This window comes from Myotis yumanensis, unplaced genomic scaffold (assembly GCF_028538775.1).
Source record: "Myotis yumanensis isolate MYYU_CA2020_CCGP unplaced genomic scaffold, mMyoYum1.0.hap1 SCAF_1, whole genome shotgun sequence".
NCBI classification, from domain to species: Eukaryota; Metazoa; Chordata; class Mammalia; order Chiroptera; family Vespertilionidae; genus Myotis; species Myotis yumanensis.
This window is the reverse complement of record NW_027223752.1, coordinates 80368776-80381941: the sequence shown is the minus strand read 5'-3', so window position 1 is coordinate 80381941 and position 13166 is coordinate 80368776. Positions and strand designations below refer to the sequence as shown.

General features: G+C 40.5%; 1 protein-coding gene across 2 annotated transcripts; it reads left to right on the top strand.

Moving 5' to 3' along the window:
• The first annotated feature begins 4188 nt into the window (after window positions 1-4188).
• Window positions 4189-12223, top strand: LOC139003755 (angiogenin-like). Of its 2 annotated transcripts, none has more exons than XM_070405993.1 (2): window positions 4189-4207; window positions 11491-12212. In XM_070405993.1, the coding sequence occupies exon 2, from the start codon at window positions 11508-11510 to the stop codon at window positions 11940-11942; it is 435 nt and encodes a 144-aa protein (XP_070262094.1). In that variant the 5' UTR covers window positions 4189-4207; window positions 11491-11507; the 3' UTR covers window positions 11943-12212. The 2 variants fall into 2 exon arrangements, with proteins under 2 accessions (XP_070262094.1, XP_070262085.1); XM_070405984.1 differs by lacking the exon at window positions 4189-4207 and adding an exon at window positions 10758-11052 and having other exon boundaries at window positions 11491-12223.
• Window positions 12224-13166: the final 943 nt, after the last annotated feature.

The following is a 13166-nucleotide window of genomic DNA, read 5'->3' as shown; positions in this document are numbered from 1 at the left end:
TCCTCATAACCTCATCGTGCCAAGCTGAAAATAAAACAATTAGAATGAAAGCAACCATTTACCATTCACCTGACTCTGCTCTGTCAACTGTGTAGGCAGATTGTGGATTTCTCCAAGGTTCCTCAGTGAAATCCTAGAGGCAAAGAAGGGACGTGGCTGTGTTCAGAGGCTGGAGGCTGCTCCCGCCATCACTGCCAAACTAAACCCAGAGGCTGCTCTGTCTGTGTGAGCTGGGCTGGAACTGGTGTTTCAGGCCAGGGGACTGTTTGTGTGTGAATGTGACATTGGAGTGGAGTCCCTTGTCTCTGTTGTAGGGGATTCATCAGAGAAGGATTGTGTTGGTCAAGTCATCTTGTCCCCAAAGGCTGTGGGAGGTGGCTGCTGCCTCAGTGTCCTGGGACTGCTGAGGCAATCAGGGTGTTGGAATGGGCCCGGCAGCCATCTTCCCTAACAAGTGACTGGTTGATAACCTTGTTGAATTCACTTATCATTGTCTCTTGAAAAAGTGATATGTGATTAATATAAAATAGGTCCCACTCCCAAATAGCTTGTCTGCCCACAAAGGACAGTGAGGATTTGGTCACTCTGCTAGGTGCCAGTAGAGGCCCCACTCTAAGGACCGCATATCCTGTTACCTCTCTTTGCCCCTAAAAGACATTGAACTTTGGTGTTTGGCAGAACAATTTTTCTGGTCAGAGACATGCCTGCCCCTTCCTCTCCAGAGGCTTCAGTAACCCTGAGGCACCAAGTACTGAGGGAAAGCTGTTTATGGCAGTTTGCTTGGTCCTCTTCTCACTACCCCCAACTTTCTTTCTTTTAGCTCAGGATTTGGTTGGGGATGCAGGCAAGCAGGGAGAGGACAGGGCGGGGGGGGGGGGGGGGGGGGGGAAGGGGGGGGGTGGAGTGAAGCTCAGGCAGGACTGTGTCCCAGCACAACTGAAAAGCAGGGGAAGTTTGTCCTTTTTGGGTTCTCTATGCTGCCCATGTCACCAGAAAGGGACAGCACTGGGTCAGCAGGTCTGGGATGTGTAGGTTTTGACTTCTGCAGGAAAGAATTCAAGTCACAAGCCCAGCTGATTTTGAGAGTATGTTTATTAGAGGTTGGGACAGTGACACACAGGAAGAGCTTTGGGTAGAAGAAGCGAGGTCACAGTAACAGAAGTGACCCTAGACTGGGCTGTATGAACTCAGAAAAGGAAGTCACAGCAACAAAGTGAGCCTAAAACAAAACGAAACAAAACAAAAAACAAACAACAACAACAAACAAACAAAAAGAAGAAAAGAAAAGAAGTGAGACCAGGCTGGGCTGCTAGAACACTGAGAAGGAAAAATCTTGTTAAGGCAGATATCAGGCTGGTGGGAAGCGACAAACCATAGGCACTTGGAGGTTCAGAAAAGAACTGTTTTATTCGCACTGATGCTGGCTCAGCAGAGTCCCCTCTAGAGGCTGAGCCCCGCATCTGGGTTCTGACCTTCTTTTATACACTATAAGCTTCTGGGTACTCAGGGGTCTTTCCACACACGTGGCAGTTTGGGAGGTTGGCTGATGCAAGAAGCAAGCCAGATTACAGAAGCCCAGGGTGTGGTTATGGTGGAGCAAGTAAGGGGAGGGTTCTCTGCTATTGGCTTGCCTTCCCAGTCTGATGACAGAAGCCAGCCAAGCAGGGACTGTTTTGACTCTCTGAAAAGTTAAAGAAGAGGAGGCCCTGGGAGTTTATGTGCCTGACGAAAGGGAGGCAAGGGTGTGCTCAAGGGAGAGCATTCACTGTGTCCTTTGTCTTGAGGACTTTATGTGTTTTCTGTAGACAGGAATTTTAGTGGAGGTCAATCAGAATTCCGTATTTTTTCATGTATAAGACACTTTTCTTTTCTAAAACTGTTAGACTGAAAATTGAGGGGCATCTTATACACGGAAGTCAGACAAGGAGGGAGCCATGTGGGTGGGTAGCTGCCCATTCCTTGTCAAACAGACTTCCTCCAATCATGAGCCTTATTGTTACTGACATCAGCTGATGCCATGATTGGAGGTAAATGTGCAGAGTGTGCAGATGCAACAGGGACCAGGGCGTTCTGAGCCCATGAAGATGTAAAAAGATAAAAAGATAAAGAAATAAAAATGTGTTAAGTTTTATATTTAAAATATTGATTTCTTAATTTGGGGTTGGAAAAGTGGGGGCATCTTACACAAGGGGGTGTCTTATACACAGAAAAATATGGTATTCATCAGCTTTTTAGTCATGTCTTTTAACATGCTTATGTATCAAATGAGCTTATAGCGGGGTTTGAGATCATTCTCTCAAAGAGTGATGTCTGATTAATTTAAAATAGGTCCCACTCTCAAACAGCTTGTCTGCCCACAGGAGGAAAGTGAGGATTTGGGCATGCTGCTAGGTGTCAGGAGAGGCCCCACTCCATGGACCCCATATCCTGTTACCTCTCTTTGCTCCTAAAAGACATCAACTTTGAAGAAGAGACATAGAAAAACATTTTAGAAAAAGGAAAATAGCTTTCAAGTTCAAGCTATCAGAACATTCTAAATTATATGAATATAGTTTTCATATATTTTATCTCTATCTTGAATTTGTCTGGCTCTAATTGGGTTTTTTGTTATTTAGTCCCCTAACTTCATTCGTTCTTGGGTTTGGCACTAATGGCAACACTGGGTCTCTGTTATCTGTCTCCCTGACTAGGGTGATTTTAGCTACTCACTCGCTGCTTGGTTAGGTGTCCTTCCCTAACCGAGGACACCTGCTCCTAAGTGTCCTTGGTTAGGGAAGATAGAGTCTTATGATTTATTAGCTAGCTGCTGATTGCTTGGCCCTTTGTTTAAATATTTTGTCTCCATTTCCCTTATTCTACTTTCCAGGGAATTTCTCTAGTTTGTTATATTTTTATTAACCTGCCTCATCCACTTTTCTTCCTCCTTAAGTCCTCAGGCCCTTCCAGTTACCAAAACTGTTCCTCGGATACACTCTAGAGTTCCTGCCCAAGCATGTGTAACCCACTGACAGCTGTTTAAACAGTTAATCTCTCCTAGGAGAGAGTGCTTTGGAAGGGGACCAATACCTCCAAAGTGAAGGCATATCTGTGGGTTTTAAGGATTTATCAGTAAGCTAGAAGCAGAGCTTCCTGGGACTCTTGGAAGCCTTTCTACTCTACCTGCCTTGTTTGGTAACCACTACCAAACCCAATTGTGCTGGTGAGGGCTGAGAGAAACCAGGAGAGTTTGCATTGTTGGGGTCCCCAGAGTGAGATCAGAGAATTCATTTTTAGACCATGAAGAAGTTAAAAAGCCCTTGGGGCCTAGGTGTCAGCCACTGTTTTAGAAACTAAGACTGTAGAGATGATAAGACAGTTATTCTTCTCTCAAGGGGCTCTATCAAATGGAGAGACAATGAGATCAATTAACCATTAAAAGAGTGGTGGTTATCAGTGGAGATCATCAGTTTTGCAGCTGTGCTACAGGGAATAGAATATTGGGGGCTCCTGATTAGTCTCTTGTGAACAGATGAGGATGAAATGAGGAGAAGCCCAGGAAATATGGCAAGGATAGTTCTGAGGGTTAGTAGCTAGGAGATTGAGGTCAAGGGCAGTGGGTACTAACAGCTGTCACATGATCTTCTCTGCAAGTGCTTTCCTGGTTCTGTGAAACCTATGAATAACCTACTTATTGTCATGACATCCTTTCATGTAACAAATTATGTGCGTAAGTAAACAGGGCAGAGGAACAGCATTCTGCTGGGAGACCACATCTACTCTGGGCCAACTCCATGGCAGTTCTTGGAGTTGGCCCATAGATCAGAAGCAAGGTCTTCTGGATCCAGATTATGTATGTGAACAATGAAACCTTAGTCCTGTCACGGGCAAGAATAAGAACCAAGGACATCACAAAAAGGGCAGCTTTGGAACAAAAGGCTTAGGAACATCAAAAATGGCCTCCCGGAACAAATCTTTAATCCACTCCAGTGGGTAAATATTTGATCAAGTCATTTGCAAGAAAAGGTGAATTTCCTTGTTTGCCAAGGGCAGTGTCCTTGGTTTCCTTATGTCTGCCAGGATTAAGGATCTTTGGAACTAGTTTCCCCACCCAGTTATTTGATCGCTATATAATCAGAACCAGAGGGATCCAGTGCACACAGCTGGAACCCATCTCCAGGAACAAAGAGCTGGAAACCATCTTCAGTTGGAGGGACTCTTCCAGATTTTTGTAAGATTATTACCCCTGGGTAATCTATCGCTGTATTTTTTTTAAATATATACTTTTTTTTTTTTTTTTAGCCATTTAGCTATTTCAATGAAAGAATTTTTCCCCCTGTAAAGCCTATGGGCCCAATTTATGAACTAAGAAAAAAATGAACCAGATTCTAAAGTTTAAAATGAAAGCAGATTTCTTTTGATAATGTGTTTCTATGTGTGTGAGTGTGTGAGTGTATAAAGGGAGATTACTGAGACTGGGAGCAAGTGGAGGTTTAGGAGGAATTCCCGAATTGTGATAAAATCCCCAAAGTCCTGGGAAAGCCATTAGCTGAAGGGCATCTGGATGCCCCCAGGGAACAGGCATTAAATGCAGCAGAGCAAGAAAATAAACAAAAAAAATGCTTTTAGCTCCATTTTTTTCTAATTGCTACTAATTTTTTTTACTTAAAAAAAGTTTTGATTGCTCTTTTAGAGCCAAGTGGAAAACATCCAGGAAGGTACACTGTCAGGTTGACTGGAAGAAAGAAGGAAAAGAGATGAAGAGAGGAATATGCGTTGAGAGTTATGCTTTCACTTTGTGGGATATTGCCCTAGAATATATAAAAGTGTGAAGCTAACAGATCCGGGCGAGTCTCTAGGGACCCAGACTCAAACGGGAGAAGCGGGACTGTCTGGCTACGGTCCCTCCGAGGTTTGCAGCGGTTGTGGGGACAGAGAGGCAGAGCCCCTGGAGACGGACTGAGAGCAGCCATAGCTGCTCCCTCCCCCCGCCCTGTTGAGCCCGCCCCGCCCAGGCCCTGCGCAGAGCCATTTGCCGATCGATCGCCTCAGGCAAAGGCTGGACTAGTGCCTCCCCAGAGGACTGAAGTTTTCCCCACAGCTGATTCCAACAGCCAGTCGGCCTGGTGGTCAAATCCCTCTAGTGTTAACCACAACAATTAAGGCTTGGCTAGAACAAGACTGCGCACAAAGACCACAAGGGGGTGCACCAAGAAAGCATAAAAGATGCGGAGACAAAAAAACATGACAGAAATGGAGGATATGGAGCTAAGAATCGCAATTTTGAGGGCTTGCTATAAACTTGTGCAGAGCCTCACGAAAACTAATGATACCCTCGATGCTACGATAAAGAAATTAGAAAGTAAGCATACACGGACTGAAATAAAGAATATTATACCCAATAGCAGACCAGAGGAGCACAAGAATCAAACCAAAGATTTGACAAAAAACACCCAACTGGAAAAGCAAAATGAAAAAAGAATCCGAAAGTGTGAAGATAGTGTAAGGAGCCTCTGGGACAGTTTCAAGCGTACCAACATCAGAATAATAGGGGTGCCAGAAGATGAAAGACAGCAAGATATTGAAAACCTATTTCAAGAAATAATGGCAGAAAACTTCCCCCACCTGGTGAAAGAAATGAACTTACAGGTCCAAGAAGCGCAGAGAACCCCAAACAAAAGGAATCCAAAGAGGACCACACCAAGACACATCATCATTAAAATGCCAAGAGCAAAAGACAAAGAGAGAATCTTAAAAACAGCAAGAGAAAGAGACTCAATTACCTACAAGGGAATACCCATACGACTGTCAGCTGATTTCTCAACAGAAACTTTGCAGGCCAGAAGGGAATGGCAAGAAATATTCAAAGTGCTGAATACCAAGAACCTACAACCAAGATTACTTTATCCAGCAAAGCTATCATTCAGAACTGAAGGTCAGATAAAGAGCTTCACAGACAAGGAAAAGCTAAAGGAGTTCATCACCACTAAACCAGTATTATATGAAATACTGAAAGGTATCCGTTAAGAAGAGGAAGAAGAAAAAGGTAAAGATACAAATTGTGAACAACAAACATGCATCTATCAACAAGTGAATCTAAGAATCAAGTGAATAAATAATCTGATGTACAGAATGAATTGGTGATTATAATGAATCAGGGACATAGAAAGAGAATGGACTGACTATTCTTGGGGGGGTAAGGGGAATGGGAGATTCGGGAAGAGACTGGACAAAAATCGTGCACCTATGGATGAGGACAGTGGGTGGGGAGTGAGGCCGGAGGGTGGGGCGGGAACTGGAAGGAGGGGAGTTATGGGGGGGGGAAGAGGAACAAATGTAATCTGAACAATACAAATTTAATTTAAAAAAAAAAGTGTGAAGCTACATGTATGGAAATTAAACCATAGTTACTTGTCATAGACTGTAAGTTAAGTCCCTGGTGTGTAAAGTTGGACGAACCTCTTGAATTCAAAACATTGCCTGTGGAGAGAGGAAGAGAATATGAATTCTTGTGAAGATTAAAGGATTGGTTTGAGACAGATGATAAAGTTAGTCTGAAGAACAGTGGGGACATATTTCATTGACAAAAAGCTGACTGAAACTTATGTGCTTGACTATGGAAGGTTATGTGTGAATGAGTTTGATGACCCGATGTGAGGCTCTAAACCCTTGGCCTAGGCATATTCACCTCAGCAGCACGAATAATCTGTCTCATACTTGTTTTCTCCCAAATTCATTTTTCCTCTTTGGGGGAAATTTAGGATTGAATATATGAGTGAGCAAGTTGTGAGTGGGGGAGCAGATATTAGACACTTGTGGCCATGTTATGTACCGACTTGGCTTTGGTTTCTAGATGTCTTAGGGATTCAAGATTACAATAAACCTGAGAAAAATTTAGCTAAGTTCTTACAGAATTAATGTGAAAATTCTGCAAGTTAGAAGCAAAGACTTTCCTTTACCTCTCCAGGCTGGGATGGGAGGCCTTCAACCTCCAACCAGCAAGTTGCTTTGTAGGATATGAAGCCCCTATGTGGCATCAGTCTAGGGCCTTAATTAGAGGTGATCTGTGGACTTAGCTAACATGCTGAGCCTTAAGAAATGATACATTTCAGTGAGTTTGGATCACAGGTCTTCTTATCATCTATTTCTTTCACAAGGTGCCTTATGCTATCTACCAACTAAACTTATACAACTTTGTCTCTGTAATTCCACTAGACTTTTGCTAGTAAAACTGGAAAAGATTCTCTTATGCTTAAAGAGAACCATGGAATTTCAGACTTTACAATTAGCAACTCTCTCATTCTCTAGATAAACAAACTTAAGCTTGAGAGGAAAATTAAGTCAATCACTAAAAAAAATAATAATACAAAGAACAATATTGAGGGTCTACTGTGAGGCAGGCATTGTGATTTGAGGTGAATAATATGGGCTCTGCCCTCCTGTAGCATATATACCAGTTGGAAACATTGACAAGTAGACGGGCAATTGTTTGCCTGGAATACATGGATTAAGGCTTGGAAATTATACCCAAGAAAATTGGAAATAGGTGTATATTTATTTTGTACTATCTTTGTGGGCAGAGCCTGAACTTTGTAACTTTTGCTTTGACACTTATATCTAATGGGGTATCCTTGCTCTTAATATTTAAGCATAGAGTGTTTAGACAGAAACTCCAGACAAGCCTGGCAGCTCAGACCCCCTTCTTTGAGCAACAATATCCCCACAACCTGTAGAGCACTGGCACATCTTACAAGTAACCCTGGTCTCCACTACCCCATGGAAAACATTGGCAACATTTCTATCCACCACTGCCACCTAATGACTCTTTTGGCTACTACAGCTCTGGTTCTACTTCCTGATTTTGAACTCTGGGTTTCTGGCCCCAGGCAGAGAGGTGTTGACTTGGTGACCCTAAGGTCCTGTTTCATCTTGGGAGCCTGAGATTCTATAATTGCCTTTGACATCAGAAGACAATATTTGTCTGTTGAAGAACAAGAGACCTAAATGAATCCAAATCAATAAAACTTTGATGAGGACTTCCACCAAACTAGAAAAAGAAAATACAGCCCTAACCGGTTTGGCTCAGTGGGTAGAGAATCGGCCTGCAGACTGAAAGGTCCCAGGTTCAATTCTGGTCAAGGGCATATACTTTGGTTGCAGGCACATCCCCAGTAGGAGGTGTGTCGGAGGCAGCTGATCAATGTTTCTAACTCTCTATCCCTCTCCCTTCCTCTCTGTAAAAAAAACCAATAAAATATATTTAAAAAGAAAAGACACCCAGAAGATTAAAAAGCACAATGTAAATGTAAAGAGCTTGGCAAATGGGGAGCATGGCAGGTGAGAAGCTGTGCTGAAGCAGTGGCCACGTATGAATACTTGTTATTCTTTTAGGGCTGGCTCTTCTCTCTTCAGTCATGTACCACATTTTTGCTCAAGTCCCAAGAACATGCTTTCACTTGATTCTATAATAAATTATAATTGATGTTCTTAATGGAAATTTTTTCACCTGCTATTTATTTCAGTATTGTGGAATAACCAAAATTTTTCTTAGTGTATAATTTGATATTCTTCCATGGTGTGCCAAATTTGTGTAACATTATTATGAAACAGTCAAAATGTATCACTGCTAAATGATGATGAGAAAGAGTGTTCACTTTGCTCCCTCTCTCACATGCCTTCCCATGAAACCATCAGAACCCTGGATTTACTGGTCTTTCTAGATTTACAGTCATACCCCAAGGGCTGTTTAGTAATACAACAGGCTTGGTGCTAGAACCTGTGGCATTTTTAAGTATGTAAAAATATTTGACATAAAAAGTTTTATTGATGTACATATAAGAAATGTTCAAAATAAAGATTACTATTTAATTTAATGTACATGAAAATGTACCATTTGCTTTCTTTTAATTCAGGATTTATATGAATCACATCACAATTGAGAATAACTTGAAGGTCAAATTTTCTTCCATTGTAAAAATTTCTTATTATGTGTGATGATTGCTAAGAAATCATAGCCAATCATAAAGTAAATGAGTTGCTCATTCACAAACAAATTGAAAAACAAAATTATAAAAATAAGATTCAAATTTATAGTGAGAAGTCACTTTTATTATTGGAAGTGGGAAAACTGACATATATTTGATATAACATGGGGGAAGATATGACCGGAGTTTTTTTTGCCACTGGGTTAATATTTATTTATTTATTTATTTATTTATTTATTTATGCTTAAAGTGTTACAAAGAGTATTATATATGTCTCCTTTTTTTCCCCGCCCTTGACAATCCCCTGGCCTCCCCTACCCCCCAGTGTCTTATGTCCATTGGTTATGCTTATATGCATGCATACAAGTCATTCGGTTGATCTCTTACCCCCAACCCCATCCTGCCCCCCAACCCTCCCCGGCCTTCCCACTGTAGTTTGACAGTCTGTTCGAGGCAGCTCTGCCTCTGTATCTATTTTTGTTCATAAGTTTATAATGGTCTTTATTATCCATAAATGAGTGAGATCATGTGGTATTTTTTCTTCATTGCCTGGCTTATTTCACTTAGCATAATGCTCTCCAGTTCCATCCATTCCGTTGCAAATGGTAAGAGTTCCTTCTTTTTTACAGCAGCATAGTATTCCATCGTGTAGCTGTACCACAGTTTTCTAATCCATTCATCTACTGATGGGCACTTAGGCTGTTTCCAGATCTTAGCTATGGTGAATTGTGCTGCTATGAACATATGGGTGCATATATTCTTTCTGATTGGTGTTTCTGATTTCTTGGGATATATTCCTAGAAGTGAGATCACAGGGTCAAATGGGAGTTCCATTTCCAGTTTTTTGAGGAAACTCCATACTGTCTTCCATAGTGGCTGCACCAGTCTGCATTAATATGATGGTTTTTATAGGCTCTGCATGTTCTTTAAATTTTTCTGCAAAGAACTAAAAATATTGTCAGAAATTACCAAATATTTTTCTGGAAACAACAAATATTTTTAAATTCTCAAATCTTCAGATTTCTTAACACATAAAGTTTTTAAAATTAATATGAAATTGTTTTCTATTTTGTTATTATCTATACTTATTTAATTCTATTTTAATAGCTATCATTGAGATAAAATCATACTCCAAGAAGGAGCATTCTATTTACTTGATGGGTACGTTTGAGTGGGTTTGACACACTGCCCCTGGGAAGGGAGAGTTCCACAGTTTAGACAGAATACTCTTGAAAGATGATGGCAGTAATCCTCTTCTCTTTCTTATTCTGCTTTTGTGTTAAGATGTTATAAAATCATTACAGCAAACTGTAAAAATGGCTTGATGAAAGTTTTCTTTGTTGTTGTTTTATCACATAGTAACATCATTTGCCTATTGTGTAACAGTGTATGTACATTTATTGGGAAAACTAGAAAATACGAGTGTTCTCTGAGAATAGTCTACCTTGTTCCTAAGAATAAGCTTGAATTCCTCTTCCTCCAGTCTTCTGTAAAAGTTGACCCAGACCCACTTCCAATCATTGCATCAATTCTTCCATGCTCCTCTCTGTTCTTTTCTAACTAGTATATAATAATTCCACTTTTAGCCATAAACCAACTAATTCTTAGGGAATTGGGTTTGTCTCCCTTCACCTCATGGCGAAACTGCTCTCAACTGCTCTCCTTATAGCCAGCTGATTTATGGACTTGAATACTTAGAATCTTGTCTTTAACAAAAAAATCTGATTGACCCTTCCCTGGGCTTAGAAGACCCTCTTTTCTCAGGCCAGTGTGGCTCAGTTGCTTGAGCATCATCCCATGCTCCAAAAGGTTGCCAGTTTGATACCTGGTCAGAGCATGTACCCAGGTTCTGGGTTTATTTTTGGTCTTGGTGCATACGGGAGGCAACCAGTAGATGTTTCAGTCTCACGACAATCAATCTCTCTCTCTCTCTCTCTTTCCTCTCCATTCCTTTCTCTCTAAAATCAATAAAACATATTTTTTTAAATGTTCATTTTCTTCATAGGCTTCCTATCTTACTGTCTCATCTCAGTGAACTGGATCTCCTATTCCTTCCCCATGGATGCTACATCTCCTTTTAGGGAGGACTTGGGTATGTCTGAATGGTCTCTGTGTGCCAGGACCTAGCACTGTGCCTTGTACCCAGAAGAGCTTATGTAATGTTTGTTATTCAATTAATTAGTAAATGTTTTTAAGAGTGTGAATAGATATTGCAATGCTATGACTGATAGACAGGTAAGTACTCAGAGTCCTAAGGAATATGAAAGAATGTTTGGGACAGAAAGTTATGTTCAGGAAACATTGATTTTCCAAATGAATGGATTGACAAGAAATGTGAAATTAATGAGGAAGAGAAGAGAAAAGAAAAGATATACTTTATTTATTTATTTATTTTTGAAAAGATATACTTTAGGTGACTGAGGATACTGGAATCATGATGCCCTGTCACTAGCCCAGCAGGTCCCTGTCCTTTTAGTCTCATTTGCCCTTTCAGCCTAATTTGTCCTACCATACCTTTTACCCTGGGCAGGAGCCTTGTTGGAAGAGATGATGATGGGCCTGGGTCCCCTGTTGTTGGTCTTCATGCTGGGGCCCTGTCTGACCCCACCGACCCTGGCTCAGGATGATCGCAGGTACAGACACTTCCTGAACCAGCACTATGATGCCAATCCAAGTGGCCGGAATGACGCATACTGTGATACCATGATGAGGAGACGAGGCTTGACTTCACCCTGCAAAGACAGAAACACCTTTATTCATGGCACCAGTAACAACATCAAGGCTGTCTGTGAAGATAAGAATGGAGTGCCTTATGGGGCAAATTTAAGAAGAAGCAAGTCTCCTTTCCAGATCACTACTTGCAAGCTCAGAGGAGGGTCCAACAGGCCTCCCTGCCGGTACAGAGCTACAGCAGGGTCCAGAGACATTGTTATTGCCTGTGAACATGGCTTACCTGTCCACTTTGATGAGTCCTTTTTCTAACCATAGCCAGCAGGCCACTAGCCCAGAGTTGGCTCTGCTCTCTATTCCTGGCATTTCCCCTACACACTCTAGAACAGGATGGCCACATTCATTGCCAGGGGCCCAGAAAATGAGCTGCCTGGATCTTTTGTTTTCTGTTTTACAATATGTTAATAAATAAAAATGTCTCTGAAATCAGTAAGAATCAAAGTCTTCTCATCAATTCTTGGCCTATTGATTTTTCCACATTTTCTCTACTCAGCTGCCCCCAGAAAGGACTGAATGGAATACAAATGCCTTTTTCCCTATCAGTTACTTCCTTCTCAGTCAACAGGGAGGTAGACTTTTCTTTTTTGTGAGTGTAAGGATGTTAAATTCATCTTACAGCAGAGCTGGGAAATTCCAGGGCACATGGCTGCTAAGCAGAATTTTCAGGAGGAGCAAATTATTTTTGCTGTCAAATAAGTCAATATTACTTTTACAAATGTTAAACTTTGAGAAGTAATGTTTAGAACTAAATACCAACAGATCAATTAAACTTTATCTACCTCTCTAAGTTTTCACAGTTTTAAAGATATATTTCAAATAAAACAAAAGGCATATTCATTAATGGATTCAAATATATCCTCTAAATTCTCTATATGAGGCAAACTCAGATGAATATTTCAGTATCCCATTATTCCAACATACATAGATCTTTAAATCTTTTTACTATTTAACCCCACAAACTCCAAAGTTTTAAGGTACCAAAATACTTTAGAAAACTATACTTAGTCATGTATATATATATCATTGAAAAAGCTTTATCATAAATTCTTTATTTTAGTTACATCTACTTATTATGTGTTAACAACATTGAGATTTTAACGCCAATTATTTTTACCCAAGGCATTTTCTTGGCAGGTTTTGTAACAGGGATAACTCACTGGCCTTCAGTGGCTTTCCTATGAAAGTACAATTTTATTTTAATTTAATTTAATTTATTTTATTTTAATTTAATTTTATTATTTTATTTATTTTATTTTATTATTTTATTTTTTATTTTATTTTGTTTTATTTTATTTTATTTTATTTCATTATTTTATTTTATTTTATTTTCCTTTATAGAAACGGAAGTTCCCCTTCCCCTTCCTGCCTTCACTGCTATTTCTGCAACTTACTGGAGGGTTGTTCTACAGAGCTGTTCCACCCAGTGTTATGGGCAAAAATAGAACACTGGGGACTAGTAATGGTTATGGGAAATAT